The following is a 15,720-nucleotide window of genomic DNA, read 5'->3' on the forward strand; positions in this document are numbered from 1 at the left end:
GCCCCCCTGCCCCTCAGCCTTCAGCCCGTTCCGCAGTGACCCCTCGCTGGCCCCCCCTCCTCGGGCAGCGGGGCCGTCCCCGGCTCGGGCCTCGCCGTCCCTCCCCACGGGCTGCCAAGCAAAGGAGAGGAGCCGGCTGTGACACCTGGGGACACCCGGGCACATCCAGCCCCCCGGTGCTGCGTGGGGTCCCTCAGTGCTCACCTCCTCCTTGGTGCCCACCCTGCTCTCCTTCCTCCGCCGCGCCGCCTTGGCCTCCTGCTCGGTCTCCCGCACGAGCTGCTTGATGAACCCCCCTGGGATGACCGACAGGAGCAGGGGGGGTGCAGACGGGGGCGGCCCCCGGTCCTCGTCACGGATCTGTTTGTGGGAGCAGAGGTGGGTCACAGGGCAGGCACAGAGACAGGAGCCAGCACATCCCGTTAGTGGCAGCAGCACCCTGCTCAGGCTGAGGCACTGCCCAGGCTCCCACCGAGGCCACGGAGCACCCGTGGGCACCACGCTGGGTCAGGGATGCTGTGGGAGCAGAAGAACTGAGAAGAAAAGCCCAGAGAGAAGTGCCCAGGTTGGTGCAGCCCCTGAAGGCTGGCACAGCAGGAGCCCACGAGTGCTGCCAGCTCTGCTCTGTGCCAGCAGCCCCGGCACGGCCACAGGAGGAACCATCCTGGCTGCAGCCAGGCAAGAAGCAGCTCCAGCATCACCGCAGCCACATGCAGCCCCGCAGGTCCCTCCAAGCCAGGCTCCAGGCCAAAACCAGCCCCACTTCCTGCAGCTTTCCCAGCAGCAGCACCAGCATCAAACCCTGCAGCCGCCTGCCAGGCTCACCCAGGCAGGCAAAAATCACTCAAACCAGAACACTGAGGCTGTGAAGGAGCCCAGAGCCTGGGGGTCAGAGCACAAGGGAGTGCACAGGGATCTGTGGGGATGCGACCCCGGGGGCTGCTGCAGTGACACCCCCCCAGCACTGAGCCCCCGGGCAGCCCGAGCACCCAGCCCCGAAACACCACCAGTGCCAGCCTGGACCGAGACTTCCCTTCTGCTCCCAGAGCGCGAGGCGCGAGGAGATGGCCATGGTGGCGGCGAGGCAGGACGGTGCTGTGCGGAGACACGTGGGGACACACCGCGCAGAGAGAGAGGAGAGAGTTAGCCAGGGGCTGCCGCTGGCCCCAGAGCTGTGCCACGCCGGCAGCACCGTGACCTTGCCGGGCATTGCCCACCTGAGCTCGCGGCACGGCAGGGGACGGGGTGGTGTGGCAGTGTTAGGGGGGACACGGCCACCAGCGGCCACCTCCAGCCCTGGCAGCGATCAGGCAGCGTGGCGAGGTGGTGGCACACAGGGTTGGTGGCACGGGGGTGATGGTGGGACCCCACGGCCCCAGGCTGGGTGGCCGCAGGAGCCCGTCCGTGCCCCACTTGGGGCTGACCCCGGCTTCACCTGTCGGGATCATTCATGCACCGAGCGCGTCGGGGCTCGCCCGGCCCTGCTGCGCTCCCCGGCAGCCGCATCTCCTTGTACAGTAAAGGGCAGGAGCGCGGGAGCGGCCAGGAGCGGGCTGGGGAATGTCACTTGCCTTCCCGGGCGGCTGCCCCGAGCGCCACGTGGCCTCAGGGACCGGCGCTGCCCCCGCGCTGTCCCCCCGGCCGGGCTCCCCGGCCCCGGCAGAACTGGCCCCGATGGCACCGCAGAGCCCGGAGGGGGGGAGCGACAGGGCATTGTCACCCCCCGGCCGGAGCGGGACCCTCCGTCCTGCCCGGCACACGGGGAAACTGAGGCACGGAGGGGACGTGCCTTGACCAAGCACCCAGGATGGCACCGGGGGGCCCCGGGACCACCAACACCAGCACTGCGCTCCCTTCGCTCAGGATGCAGCCCCAGCTGGGCCGCGGGCGCTTGGGTCTGGTCCTTATTTGGGACCCGCTGCCACCCTGGTGCGTGCCAGGAGCCGAGGCCATTGAGGGGTCCCCCAGCCACCACCCTGCACAGGGCAGGGAGCACCGTCCCCGTCCCCAGCCCCGCTCCCATCGCTGCCCTGCCGTGCTCCTTTCCGCAGCACAGCCGCCCTCGGAGCCGGGGCTTGCCTCTATCGCCATCCATTCCCAACTAAAAATAACCCTCCCGGCCCAGGGGCACCGACCGGACCCCGACCCCCACCCAGAGCCCTCCCCCGAGCGCCGGTACCTGGTGGGGGCGGTGGGAGCAGGGAGCTGATGTCCCACACCAGCACCGGGCTCCGCGGGACCCCGGCGAGCCGAGAGCGGCGGCGGCGGCAGCGCGGGGAGCGCCGAGAGGGTCAGCAGCCGCCTCCCCCCGCCCCCGCCGCGGTGGCAGCTGAGGTGACACATGTCACTGCTAAAAATACCCGCGGCGGTGGCACCGGGGCCTCGGCTGGGGAGAGGCACCGCGGGGCCCTCCTGTTCCTTGGCCTCTGCACCGGCTGGGACACGCGTGTCACCTGTGCTCTCCTCAGCACACGTGTGTCACCCGTGCCCCCACACACACACACTGTTTGTGTGTGCCCCCCCCCCCCCCCCCGGTGCACACCACTGCACCCCAAAGAAACGGGGCAACCGCTCTGGTTTGGTGTGAGCCCATCCAGGGCACTCTGGTGCTGCCCGAGGGGACACTCTGTGCTGGGAGCCCAGCACGGGGCTCCCCAGAGCACCCCAGTTCCCCCCGCCCTGAGATGGGGCCGAGCTGGAGAAGGACCTGAGAACAGAGCTCAAAATAGCCCCTGGCACCAACACCAGCGTGGTCAGCACCCGGCCAGGGCAGGTGGGAGGGGAGCAGCAGAGTGGACACGTGGTGACCACACGGGGTAAAGGGTGACCCCCCGGGCCCAGCAGGACCTGTGTCCCACATGCCCCAGCAGCCGACAGCCAGCCAGTCAGGGTACAGGTCACCAGCTCAGGCCAAGCTGAGCTGCAAAGGTGCAATGTCCCCACCTCGGCTGCTCCACATCTGACACACCCAGGGCATCAACACCCACAGCCAGAACAGCTCTGGAGTAAGAAAGGAAATGGGATTGTCACTGTGGAGTCACCTGGCAGGAGTCTGAGGGTTGGCCCAAGCATCTCACCAACCCCAATTCCACCCGGGACAGCACAAGGACACGCACTTTCTATGATCCTTCCCAGGTGGCACTGCAGAAAGCCACCCTTGGTCACCTATCACACAACTCCAGGCCCTCCTGGCACAGCCAGCACCGCCGCAGCCGCAGGACACGGCCGGTGTGTCCCTCGGAAAAACCAGGACAAACGCAGTGCACAGGGCTGGGGGAGTGAAGGGACTTACCTGGCAGTGGGGCAATGGGGCGTGGGCTCCATCCAGCTGTGCCCTGCAGGCAGCTGCTCAGCCCAGTACAGCCCAGTACAGCCCAGTACGGCCCAGTACAGCCTCATGGCCGGAGCAGCAAGGGACAGGTGACACGGAAAGAACGAGGCGCCGGCACACACGCAAAGGACGGTTTTTATTGGGGTCTGGTCGTAGGAGAGCAGTTGTACTGACCAACACACAGAAGCAGCTTAGCTGTGCCAAAATAATCCGTTAAAAAAATACTGGCGGCAAGAACCGAGGGTGGCACACCCGCCACGACGGGGCTGTAAACTCCGGGACAGTCCGTGAGGAGCGAGGCCACAGCTCACAGGCACCGGGACCCTCCTCCCCACAATAAATATGGAAAGAGCCAAGTACATAAAACAAGGAATGATCTCATCGATACAATATCTAAAGTTATTTACAGATCCTGGCTTTGCTTACCATTCATTACACATTTTGGACAGGTTCTCTTTTCGATCGTTTCCTTCATCACGAGTAGCTGTTCGTGTGAATCTGCTCCTTTTTGTTTTGAAGGACCTAGTGAGGCACTGGGAGTGCTCACAAATCCCCTCTCCGAGGATGTTCCTGCTTTATTCTGTTTTTCACACGCATTTTTTGTGCCATCTCGCCCACATCTACTGTCTGGGAGCAGGCAGAAGATGCCTGCTACCAACAGGAAAGCCTCTTCCCAGCCCATACCTCACCCCATCTCCTTTTCCAGCCTGGAAACACATCGTGTCACACAAACCCAGACCAGACCTGGCCCTGGACAAAGCCACCTTCCTGCACCTGGCCCCAGGTTCTCTGCCAAAGCCCCACCTGGACACACCCCAGGCCAGCAGCTTCAGCACTGTCCCCACCAGGGCACCTTTGCAGGGGTGACATTAAAGAGCCACAATGCCACCAGCACAGTCTCACCCACCACCAGCTCCCCCCTCCCTTCCAGGAACACCTCAGGCTACAGCTCACCCCAAAATCCAATGGGATCAGAGGGGGAAACGGGAAAGAAGGCAGAGACTGCTCCAGAGTGAGCACAGCAGAGATCCCTCCCTGCCCCAGGCAGCTCCTCAGCAAGGAGAGAACTTCAGCAGCAGGAAAATGCCACATTTAACCCCGGAAAAGCCACGGGGATCAGCCCTGACCAGAACACACCTCCAGCCCCACCACGGCAGAAATTCAGAGCAGGTGGAAATTCAAGAGCACACGACGTTCCACCTCAAGTATTCCTCAAACTCACAGGCCATGCTCGCAACTGGAACTATTTTTAGGAACTGATAAATTTAGGGCTATTTCTGTACTTCACTGGGGATGGGGGTGCCGGGGTTGACTCTGCAGATGTGCCCAGATGTGCCCAGCAGAAGCAGCTCCTGGAGCAGTGGCACCACAGGGGGGTCCTGCCTGGGGGTCACCCTCCCCACACCCCCGAGGGACAGTCCCTGCAGGGTCCCGGGGCAGCCACTCCCCTCCTGGGATGTGACACGAAGCAGGGTCCTGCCCTGGCCCTGGCTATGGGACAGGCACTGCTCCTGCCTCAGGATCCTGTTTTTTAGGATCACTGATCCCCCTCAAACACCAAACCCAGCCCCAGTAAGAATGTTTTGGGTCCAGGCTCTCCCTCCGCTCACTCCTTCCCCTCGGAATGATGGAGCTCTGCAATTCCCTGATGGCTGAGCTGGATCAAACACCAAGGTGACTCCTTGCTCCTAATTAGGTCATTAGTTCTCATTAACTCAGCACAGACTCCTGTGAATAAAACGCTTGCTCTGGGAATGCTGAGGGATAAAGGGGAAATTCGGAAATACCACATTGAGGGGTGGATTTGCAGGAGCTTCCCAGGTGTTTTTGCATTCAGGAGCTACCTGAGATGGTCCTGACAGAGCCTGGAGTCCCTGTGCTGGGAGAGAAGGGCTGCACAGCCTCAGGGAATCTATCCCCACTTTGTCATGAAAAACAGAATAAAGCTGGCTGATCCTGCTTGAAAGGAGCTGCCACTTCCATACACATATGGAGCAGAAATTCTGTGGAATGTCAGAAGTTGGAGAAACATGTATTTAATAAATAATATAAAATGCTTTTTCTGTTAAAATAGAATTCTCAGGTTTATACCTACAGAGCATAGCAACCTTTACATAAACAAAATAAAGCTGAGTCTGTGATGATTAGTTTAACACAAAATAAAAATACAATTTAACAACAGTATTAAAACAGCCAATGTTCCATCCACACAATATGTACACCATGGAATAGAAACTAACAGGAAACAAAAGTAGATTATCTTGAAACTCCTCAGACATTTGGATATACATATCTTCTCTGTATATTTTAGATATCTTCCTTTTTTTTTTTTTACAATATTAAAATTAATACTATGCTTTGTCAAAATACGCTTTTCAGATTTTTTTTTTTCTCTTTAATTCGTAGAACTGACTCATTCCTTTCATTAATCAACTCAACTAGAATTATTTACTGTCTACTGTACACTTCAAACAGTCCTTCCTCCAGGGATATTTCAGGTGCAAACACCTCAGAGGCAGAGGAGCTGTGTCACTGCCACGTGCTGGGAGGTGACACCGCCGTGCCAACGGCCACGGGACATGGATATGGACGTGGAATCAAGGAACCTGGTCCTAAAGCTGACCAGCTGCCAGGGAAAGAGCAACTCAGAGCTCCAGGGATTCCACTCCTCATGAGCTGGTTCACTGTAAACCCGAGGGATGACGATGCCGAGTCACCCCAGAACTGGGGCTGGTCCTGCTCAGGGAACATCAACCCTGAGAGCTCCTCTGGCCACCAGCAGTGTCCACTACGGGCAGGAGCACAACCAGAACAAGCCTTTTTTAGCACAAAGCAGCGTTTCCACCTCCTCCACACTGGGCTGCAAACACCTGATATATCTCAAAGCCAAACCCAACCTCACAATTCAATTTCTGGGTTTTCACCCCTTGATGGAAGTGGGAGAGGCAAAACTCCCACTGCGTTTCCAAAAGGGAGGTGCTGAGTCACAGAATCATGGAATATCCTGACCCACAAGGATCATCAGAGTCCAACTCCTGGCCCTGCTCAGGACAGCCCCAAGAAATTGAGGGAAACTCGAATGTGGCTAAGCCCAGGTCTATCCCCGGAGCTGCTCTCCCTACCTGCCAGGCTTCCCTTCCCAGACACACTTCCAGCTATTATTAGCCTATTCCAAGATTTTTTGAAGCCTGCTGGGGGGTGGGGGAACATACCAGGAATGTCAATCCCAGCTGGATCCACTCCAGCATTACACCAGCTTCTCTCACAGCAGCATTTTGGGAAGAATCCGTGAGCCTGCAGCTGAGGCTCTACTGGACCAGGGACAAGAACACAAAAAGCTCAAACACAACTAAGAGGAAGAAGTTTTACACTTGGAGAAGTGGATGGCCAACACTTGGATGAAGGATTGGAAAAAAAAAAACCACAAAAAACACCCCACAGTAAGTGTTTCTTTAACAGGTTTCATGAGTTTGCAACGTAATTACCGAATAAACGAGGGGTTCCTAAACACACAAAGACCCTCCTGCAAATTAACACCACCAGAAATCTTTGTCCAAAACAAAAACTTCAGAGACCCTGCTTCCTACAGCAGGAAGGAGCAGTCTGGGGCAGTATCCCAGATTTTTCTGGTTTGGAGGGAGCAATTCAAGCTCTCCCTCCACACCAGCACATCCAGTCACTTCCACAGAGAGCCCTCGTTTCTTACTGGGATCCCAGCTTCGTTCGGGAGTTTGTCCCTGTGATAACCTCTCCTCTCCTAGCTGCACAGTTGGATACAAGTCAAAAAAATACAGCTACTTTAAACTGCCAATAAATCAGCTGGCTAAAGAAATCCAAATCTTTTCCTGCCTCTCCCATCGGGATGGGGCAGCAAGGACCAGGATAACGAGGGTATTCCGGGGCCATCCCAACTCCATCACATTCCAAAATAGATGTATTACCCTAAGTCAATACACAGCCTTCATTTCATACAAAATCTCTGGGTTTGAGGCACAATTTCCCAGCTGATGACCTGTTCCTCCCTCCCTGACATCGGCACCGGAATCTGCTGACAGGGAGTGAGAGTGAAACCCAGCCATGGAAAATAACTGAAGGAGAAGAATGGAACTGATCAGGGACTAAGAAAGTAAAAACAAGTTACACAAGAACTGTGAGCAGGTTTTTACACCATCTGAGAGAGATTTTTTCTAAATCAAGGAGGAAAATACGAGCATTGCATGGTATTGTAGGGAAAGCTGAACCACAGCCAGCGGGATGGGACATTTTCTATCCCAAACACTTGTTAAATACCACACACAGAATCATGGAATCATTTAGGTAGGAAAAGACCTCCAAGATCATCAAACACAACCTTTGACCAATCACCTCTGACACTGCTCCTTACAGAGGAGCTGAGATGCTCAACAGGAATGACAGAGAGGCTGGTACTCTTTATACAGAATAATTTGGAAAATAAATGGGGGGGAAAAAAAAATCATGGAAAGGAACCACTGACTCACTGGGGGTATTTTCCAGAATGCATTTTCCCTTTGGTGCAGCCCCAGGTGGTCAGTCAAGGTTTGCACAAGCTCTGCAGCAAACCCAGCCCCCATGCAGAAGCAAATAGAGCCACTTTTACTACTTTTCTCCAAGGAACTCTGTGGTGATCTGACAGCCACACACGCTCGACAAACCACGCACAACTTCTGCTCCCACTTACACAGGCACAGCTCCACTGTCTTCAGGGACTGGGAGAGTTGTACCTCTGTAGCTGGGAAGAAAAACCTTCTCTAAGGTGTTCACTGAATTGGACAAAAAGCTAAGTTCAGCCATGACCTCTCTCTTACAAACCACCACAACACCCAGGGCTGGAAGCTGTGTCCCAGCTGGAAGCTGTGGGGCAGCTCGGGATTTTCCTTTCCTTCAGCAAGACCTTCCACCCAACACACCTGATGCCCCAAGCAGAATTACCATAAACCCAGCATTTGATCAGCTCGTTCTGTCAGTTCCACTCTCACTTTTCCCACACTGGTTTCAATGTGGGCAGTTTGAACTCTTCAGAACAGAAAACGAGAGATCTTTTCCCAAGCTGAGCTGTGATATGTGCACGAACCTCCTGGGCCGGGCTCCAGGGGGAACTGGGGATTTCTGGGGATTTCTATGCTATGGGAACACGCCTGTGTACAGCAGAGGAGGATCCCGAGTCCCAGGACTGAGGAGTGATCCGGAATACGTACCGAGGTACCCACACACACCGGAACCCAGCACATGCTCTACAATGCACTGGATTTGAATCATTTCTTTTTAATTTTTTAAAAAGTGCAGTTGACCTGAAATGGAAAAGAACTGTCTTTATGTTCACTGTAAACTTGTCAAAAGGAATCTGCTCTTTAAAAACTGTGCTAAAATAGTCAATTTATACAACAGAGCACTAGATGAAGCTACCATAAATTCCTCTTCACCAAATTATTACTCTATTGTGTCAGTTATAGTACTGCATATACGTAGAAGAAGCAAAACGGTGGTAGCTACTATTAGTGAGTACAACAAACCCAGGGAATAATTCGAGTTCAACGCTCCCATGAAGTAGCAATAACATTTAAACCACAGGACAGTTAGAATTCAGTACTTTGAAGTGCATCAGAGTCACACTGTTGATCATCAGCAGTATGGAGCAAGGTTATCAGAGAGTCAGCAGTAATGGTCGGGAAGGACACGGCAACACGACAGAGTGAGGGGCACCCACCACGGCCAGGCGGCAGCTCCGGCTCCGTCGGTGCCACCGCGGGAGCGTCACCCAGCCAGCAGCACCCGCGCCAGCCCCGGCCCGGGGCCGCCGAGCCAGGGCACGGCAGGGAAAAGCCTCTTCCTTCCATCAGTAGTTCCAGAGGGACGGAGCTCGGCCGGGCCCCGCCGGGGGTGGGGACGCGTGGGAGCAAGGAGCAGCCTCTCCGCTTGGTGACTTCCAGGGGCAGGGTCTCCCCCCCGCCACCCTTGCAGTCTGCACAGCCTCCGGAGACAGAGTCCTGACGTGATCCCACGCTGTAAACATCGAATTCCTCCTCTTGCGAGCACATCCCGCGTCCAGGACTGCACAAAGTCATTCATTCACAAGGATTCTGGGACACTCTGCAGGTTCACCAAGCAGCTCTCCCTGTGGGGACGTGGTCGGTGTCTCCTACAGCCCGTTGCTGTTCCTGTGGCTGAGCGGGGGCTTCGAGAGCTCTACGACTGTGGAGCGGGATTTATTGAGGAACTTTGGAGCCCGGCGCAGCAACCTCTGGGCCTCAGTGAAAGCCTCTGTCAGCTCTTTTTTCCACTGAACAAACTCGGGGTCGCTCTGCAAGAGACACAGAAGCAGTTTGGCACTTCATCCTACGCGGCCAACAGCATCTTCTCGCTCAGACAGCACTTTAGGGAAGTTATTTTAATTTTCCGAAGGAATGAGCAACTTGGGTATTGCCCACGCGCAGCCCTTGGCTTCTCCATCACCCCAACGAAGGCTGGTACAATGTTTTGAGGACTTGAGCACTTCCCCCTTCCACACAGCAGCTCCCCACAGTGACACATGAGCCAACGAGGCCCTTGGAGCACACGGAGTTTGAGCAGTTTGGGAGCTTTTAGCTATTTAATAAACTGAACTCGTTTTGGCCCAAATACCACTGAAATCCATGACAGGAACTGGCACAGCTGCAGGTTTCCTGCTTTCAAAACTCGACTGTGATAAACACTTCAGCTCTGCTTCACCAAGTGCCTTAGTTAACATGCAACAGGATGACCTGAAAAACTTGTCAATTGTTTATCATATGCAAAACAATCTGATCAAGTTATCAAAAAACAAGTCTTACCTCACACTGTAGGACAAACTGTTTTCCTCCTTTAATTCTCAGTAAGATGCATTTCTTATCTTTAATTTGTGTTTCTTCAACAGATACTATTTGTTCCATTGTCAGCAGATTTTGCTGCAGCATGTGCAAAAGAGCAGAGAATTAATTGAAAAAAACCCCACCTGTTGCCCATCAAATAAAGCCACTACCTCATTTTCCTGGACTACCCACATGAATGAAGTTATGAACATTAAGAGTCATTACACAAACATTTATTTCTGAAGGCTGGGTCATCAACTAAAGATAGACAGGAAGGTAAGAGAGATTTACAAGGGGCTTGGTTGCTTCAATAGTGACAACAAAATATCAGCTCTAAAAGCCAGTAATGACAGCACGAAATAAGAATCTACAAATAGGTGTGTCTGCAAACAGAATATTCACTATTTCCCCTCAAGAGCTGCATATAATTTGATACATTTTTCAAGCATTACTGTTATTACAAAAAAAAAAACAAACCAAAAACCAAAGCCAATCTTACTATTTCAAAGAGCTGAAAGGGAATATTTCAGCACTGAACACTGACAAAGAGAACATACACAGCAGTGTGCAGGAAAACTCTCCCTATGGACTGCAGAGGACACAATGTCTTAAATTCCAAACCTTTCCTTAACTTAAATATACAATTTATCTGCCCTGCACATGAGCACAGCTGGGCTACACTACAGCCACTATAGCATTTTCTTGGAAACAAAATGCTATAGCATTTGTCACCTTACCAGTTTGTGTTTTTTTGTATAAATAGTCCAGAGGTCCTAAATGAAAAACAACACCATCAACTACCAAAATCCTTTAAAAACACGACAAAACAGAGCAAACAGGTTTCTCAAGACAACTTTATGTCTCCTCTGTGCAGTGTGAGCTACCCCTTAACTACAGTGAGACTCGAGAGAAGTTACTCAAATCCACTGGGCTTTTAACTCAGAGAAAACTCCTTCCCCAGGAGAACCCCTGGGCACTCCAGGTGTGTCTCACCTCCAGCTGCCTTCCACCACAGCTCCCCAGGGCCCCTCACTCACCCGGGACTCTCCTTCTCCTCGCCACTCCAGCCGGTTGGGGAAGAGGTAAAAGTAACGCCGCTGCCACTGAGTCAGGAAGGGGTTCCCCAGCTTGAGCATGTATCCATGCATGATACAGTCCTTCCCCAGGGCATAATCTAAACCAAGAGGAGACGTTAGCAAAGCCACAGGAGGTGCAGCCTAAAGCATTCTGCGTGAGCTCTGTGAGGAGGGGACGGAGCCCTGGACCCGCCGTGCCCTCAGCAGGTTCAGATCACACACACAGCCCCAGTTCTGCCCTAACTACACAGCTGCTGTGGCTGCAGAGCAGGGATCAAGGACAGGACTTGGCTCTTAAAGAAGTATCTCACTGGAGGAGTTCATTAAAAGCATTTGCTCTCCAAAGTTTGCGGGTTTGATGCAACACCCCCGTGCAAGCTGCAGTTTGCTGTGCAAAACCTCCTAGGGCCCTTCCCAACTCCTGGGCAGGAAATCAAATCCCACAGACTGGGAAGGTGGGGAGGCCCTGGCACAGGTTGCCCAGAGAAGCTGTGGCTGCCCCATCCCTGGAAGTGTCCAAGGCCAGGTTGGACAGGACTTGGAGCAACCTGGGCTGGTGGAAGGTGTCTCTGCCCATGGCAGGGGGTTGGAACTGGATGGGCTTTAAGGTCCTTTCCAACCCAAACCATTCCAGGACTCTGTGATTCCATGAATCTCTTTCCAAAGCCTGATGTCATCATTCGGCATTTCAAAACATTAAGAAACATCTTAAGCAACACGACAGTGATCAAACGAATCCTAACAACTCCCAGGAATGACAGCAACAGGAGACTGTGGAACTCCAAACCCAGGAATTACTACCTAGCAGCAAAAGATGAGAGAAGTGTAAGGACAGATTACCTTCCTCGTGGCCAAGCTGCTTATTTTTAGCCCTTTTTCTGGCCTCAATTTTATCTGTGTCTGCATTTACTGCATCATAAACAGTTTCTGCTACTTCTTGCTGCCAACGCTCCGATATTACCAGAGGGAAGTTCTTATATAACTCCTGGTCACTATCAAGCAACTTGCAAGAGAAAAACAACAAAAAACCCATCATTTTAATAACTTTCACTATTCTTATCCCCAACAGTTAATAGTTACCCATGCAACAGTATTATTTGACAAGATGGATTGAACTCAAACCTTCACAAAACAGACAGATGCAAGCAAGAGAAGCACAGACACTAATTGAAGCAAAGATATTAATTTATGTGCAGAGAACAGGCCACCTGCTCAAAACTTGTTTGGATGGATAGCTCTAAAATCCTCAGCATTGTCCCATAATGCTCTCTAGACTTCACATTTCAATAATTACTCCAATGGAAGCAGCAGCATTCTTAACTTTGTTGCACAAAAACTTCCTCAGCACAAAAATTCCCTGAATAACTGATAAGACACCTTTCCCACAGCAATGCCTTCCATGCTTCCACAGCTTGGCTTTATTTTCTTAATAATTAACCCTCAGAATTCATCAGCATGTGCTGCAGACCTCAATTTCCCTGCTATAAGGATTCTTTTCCCCACTAATCCTTGGAGAATGTAAACTGAATTGCACTGAACAAAATTAGGAACAAATTCCGCACCCAAAGGGTTGTCCAGCACTGAGCTGGGCAGTGGTGGAATGCCCATCCCTGGAGGGGTTTAAAGCCACGTGCATGCAGCACCAACAGCTGTAGGAGCAGCACTGGCTTAATTCCCCTCCTGCAGTCAGGCCAGACACTCCTGGAATAGATATTCTCCTCCTTTTCAGAGATCCATGGCCACATCCCAGCAGGAAAATACACACCAAGAAGACCTCTCTGCAATTGCAAGGACTCCCTGGGGCACCCGAGGAAGGGGGAAAAGACCCAGGCATCCCCTGCTGGCTCCCCCCGCCCCGTAACCCCAAAGCTCACGTGCTCTACTCGGGGCCACAGGACATTCTGCAGGATAAATATAATCCCAGGGGGCAGGGAGGAGAGCAAGGTGTTCAAACTTGAACAGAGAGGGCTCCTGGCACCTCGCTGGCAGCTGACTCAGGCAGGAACCATCCTGTCCCCTCTGGACGCCTGTGACACCCGGGGAGGCCGTGCTATCCCTCCCTGATTCACCCCCAGGGGTAAATTTATCCCATAGGCAGCCTGAGCTATGGGATTCTGAGTTCACACTGGAGATGACACAGCACTGACCTGATGATAATTCACATGAAGTGACAGGATTTCTCACTAGATCATCTCATTGAGAATATCTGATCCCCTCAATAAATAAAAAGACCGCCCGGTTCCTCCTTGCAAAAAAATGTTCCTCTGAATTCTGGCATTCCAGAATTACAGGAGGCTGGAATCCTGCCAGGCTAACATTGATGCTGAAAATATGGAATTTTCTGGGATAAAGAACATCCTGGGCTCTGTGCACTTTTCTGTGCCAGCTTCTGTCACCATAGCAGGTGACACTGACAGACGAGCTCCTTTTTAGGCTCAGCGAGTACTTAATGGGGCTTTTTGCTTATAAAGTTTAGAACAATTAGTTTCCCTCCTGACTCACTTCTGTAATAACAATAACAAGGTCTGATCTACTGCAGAAATGGGGGATGAAAACAATGAAGAGCAATGACCCCAAGCCCTGCTGTCCAAAGTCCCAGGGAAACTTCAGAGAGTGGAGGAATTCACAGTGGGGTCACCCCTTCGTGTGAGTCCCAAAGGGGCCAGCAGCTTTAACTTCTCTTTTTTTATCATTTATATTATTCTCATTACATTTTGGATAATACCAGAACCTGAAAATCTCTTTTACCATTTTTTTTAACTTATGGCATTGTTACTATCAACATAGTTTGTCATTTTTAAGAGTTTTCCCTACCACTCTCTGACCACTCAACTGTTAAAATAATGTTTAGCTCCATTTCTCCAAGCCACCAGAAATAAATCACAGCTTTTAAAGACACAAACCATAAGGTACTCTAAAAAATCTGAAGCTTTCCCAATTGCTTCCTGACCATTTGAAACATTTCCTTTATCCCATAAAACTTTTGGGTAAGAAAAGTAGACTTCAGTTAATCTAAAACCATGAGGACTTGGGAACCAGCCCAAGGTACCAGCACAGACTGAATTTCCCAGCCTGAAGGAATTCCTTGCACATCCAGAGCCCTGAAGCAAAGGAATGCCACACACACACACACACACACACACGGAAAGCCAAGCACAGCAGTCCCAGTGCCACCCTCCACCACTGAGAGCTGGGTACCTTAATGCCTTTAGTGTCCTCTTCATCAAACGAGCCAATATCAAAGGCATCTGCTGCATTGACTTCTCCCCGGGGAGGAATGAGGGGGGGAGGGTACTAGAAATTAAAAGCAGCATCATCAAAGACAAATTAATGGGCATTATTTAACTCCATTCTGTAGTTATGCACACCCCCTTTTGATTTTTTTGCACAGATTACACTCGACCGTGCCAGCGTGTCCCCCTTGGAATTAAACTTCAGTGCAAAGTCGTTGCCACTTCTTTTAATTAAAGCTCCTTCAAAAATTTGGGGATAAAACTCCCCAGTTTAGAGACAGCAAAGGAAAGGAAACCATGACGTCACTTGACCCCAGAAATGTAACAACTCACCCCTAACAAGCAGGAAGATCTGTAGGAATGAATATTCATCAACAACCCTCCCTGTATTTGTGTGAGTGAGCAATGTGCTGGGCACTGCGACCCTCGAGTATTCTGCTCAGTACCTGTTTGGGTTTATTTTCCTTTCAGTGCTTTAGCAAGTAAGCCAAAATTACTGTCTTCATGCTTTACCTTCTGTAAATAGACTTGCTGCCAATCAATGCCTTTGAAGAAAGGATGTTCCTTTACTTCTTGTGCGCTGCAAAACAGAAGTGACTGAAGTCAACAAAGGGAGGGGCTTTTCAAGTGGATTCAAGAAATACAAAGCCTTCAAAGGTCACATTTCTATCACTTGAGAGTATTGGGGAAATGCTTTTTTTGTAAGAAAAACGTAAGAATTCTTCAGTAAGCAACAGGAGAGAAGATTTTCATGTGGAAACACTTGGAATAGTGCTCTAGGGCTGGCAGGCAAGAACTCCTGATGGCACTCCATCATTTCCAACAGCAAACAGTGTTCCTCTCTTGTCAGATCCCAACACTGATCTGTGTCAATCCCAAACTCTGCTCTGTGTCAGATCCCAAAAATACTCTGGGTCAGATCCCAAAAACTGCTCTGTGTCAGGCCCCAAACACTGCTCTGTGTCAGATCCCAAACAAGGATCTGCGTAAGATCCCAATACTGCTCTGTGTCAGATCCCAAACATGGATCTGTGTCAGATCCCAAACATGGATCTGTGTCAGGCCCCAAACACTGATCTGGGTCAGATCCCAAACACGGATCCTTTGGCGGATCCCAATCACTACCTGTTAATAACCACATTGCTCCACACCATTTCACATTACACAAATTCTATGGGAAAATCATCAACTACTCTTGTTAGGCCCCAGGGAAAAGCAATCTCGGGTCGCTATCA

At 51.9% G+C, this 15,720-nt stretch overlaps 2 protein-coding genes across 4 annotated transcripts in view; both read right to left on the reverse strand.

Annotated features, from left to right (window-relative positions):
• The window catches only part of MYO18B (myosin XVIIIB), a 53,979-nt gene extending 53,183 nt beyond the window's left edge, over positions 1–796 (reverse strand). The window contains 3 exon segments of the mRNA XM_042034686.1: positions 1–111; positions 205–502; positions 702–796. Of these exon segments, the coding sequence (XP_041890620.1) occupies positions 1–111; positions 205–502; positions 702–796 (504 nt within the window).
• Positions 797–3,448: 2,652 nt separating this feature from the next.
• The window catches only part of GRK3 (G protein-coupled receptor kinase 3), a 60,271-nt gene continuing 47,999 nt past the window's right edge, over positions 3,449–15,720 (reverse strand). For 2 of the 3 annotated variants that reach the window (XM_042034776.1, XM_042034778.1), the window contains 7 exons: positions 14,999–15,065; positions 14,451–14,546; positions 12,093–12,255; positions 11,214–11,350; positions 10,914–10,949; positions 10,159–10,272; positions 3,449–9,650 (listed from right to left, as the gene is read on the reverse strand). In XM_042034776.1, coding sequence (XP_041890710.1) covers positions 9,489–9,650; positions 10,159–10,272; positions 10,914–10,949; positions 11,214–11,350; positions 12,093–12,255; positions 14,451–14,546; positions 14,999–15,065 — 775 coding nt within the window. In that variant the 3' untranslated portion in view covers positions 3,449–9,488. The remainder of the gene's footprint in view (positions 9,651–10,158; positions 10,273–10,913; positions 10,950–11,213; positions 11,351–12,092; positions 12,256–14,450; positions 14,547–14,998; positions 15,066–15,720) is intronic. The other variant, XM_042034777.1, reaches the window with a different exon arrangement.

Source organism: Corvus kubaryi, unplaced genomic scaffold (genome assembly GCF_017639235.1).
Source record: "Corvus kubaryi isolate FWS band 111438036 unplaced genomic scaffold, C.kubaryi_AGA036_p1.0 37382, whole genome shotgun sequence".
NCBI lineage: Eukaryota > Metazoa > Chordata > Aves > Passeriformes > Corvidae > Corvus > Corvus kubaryi.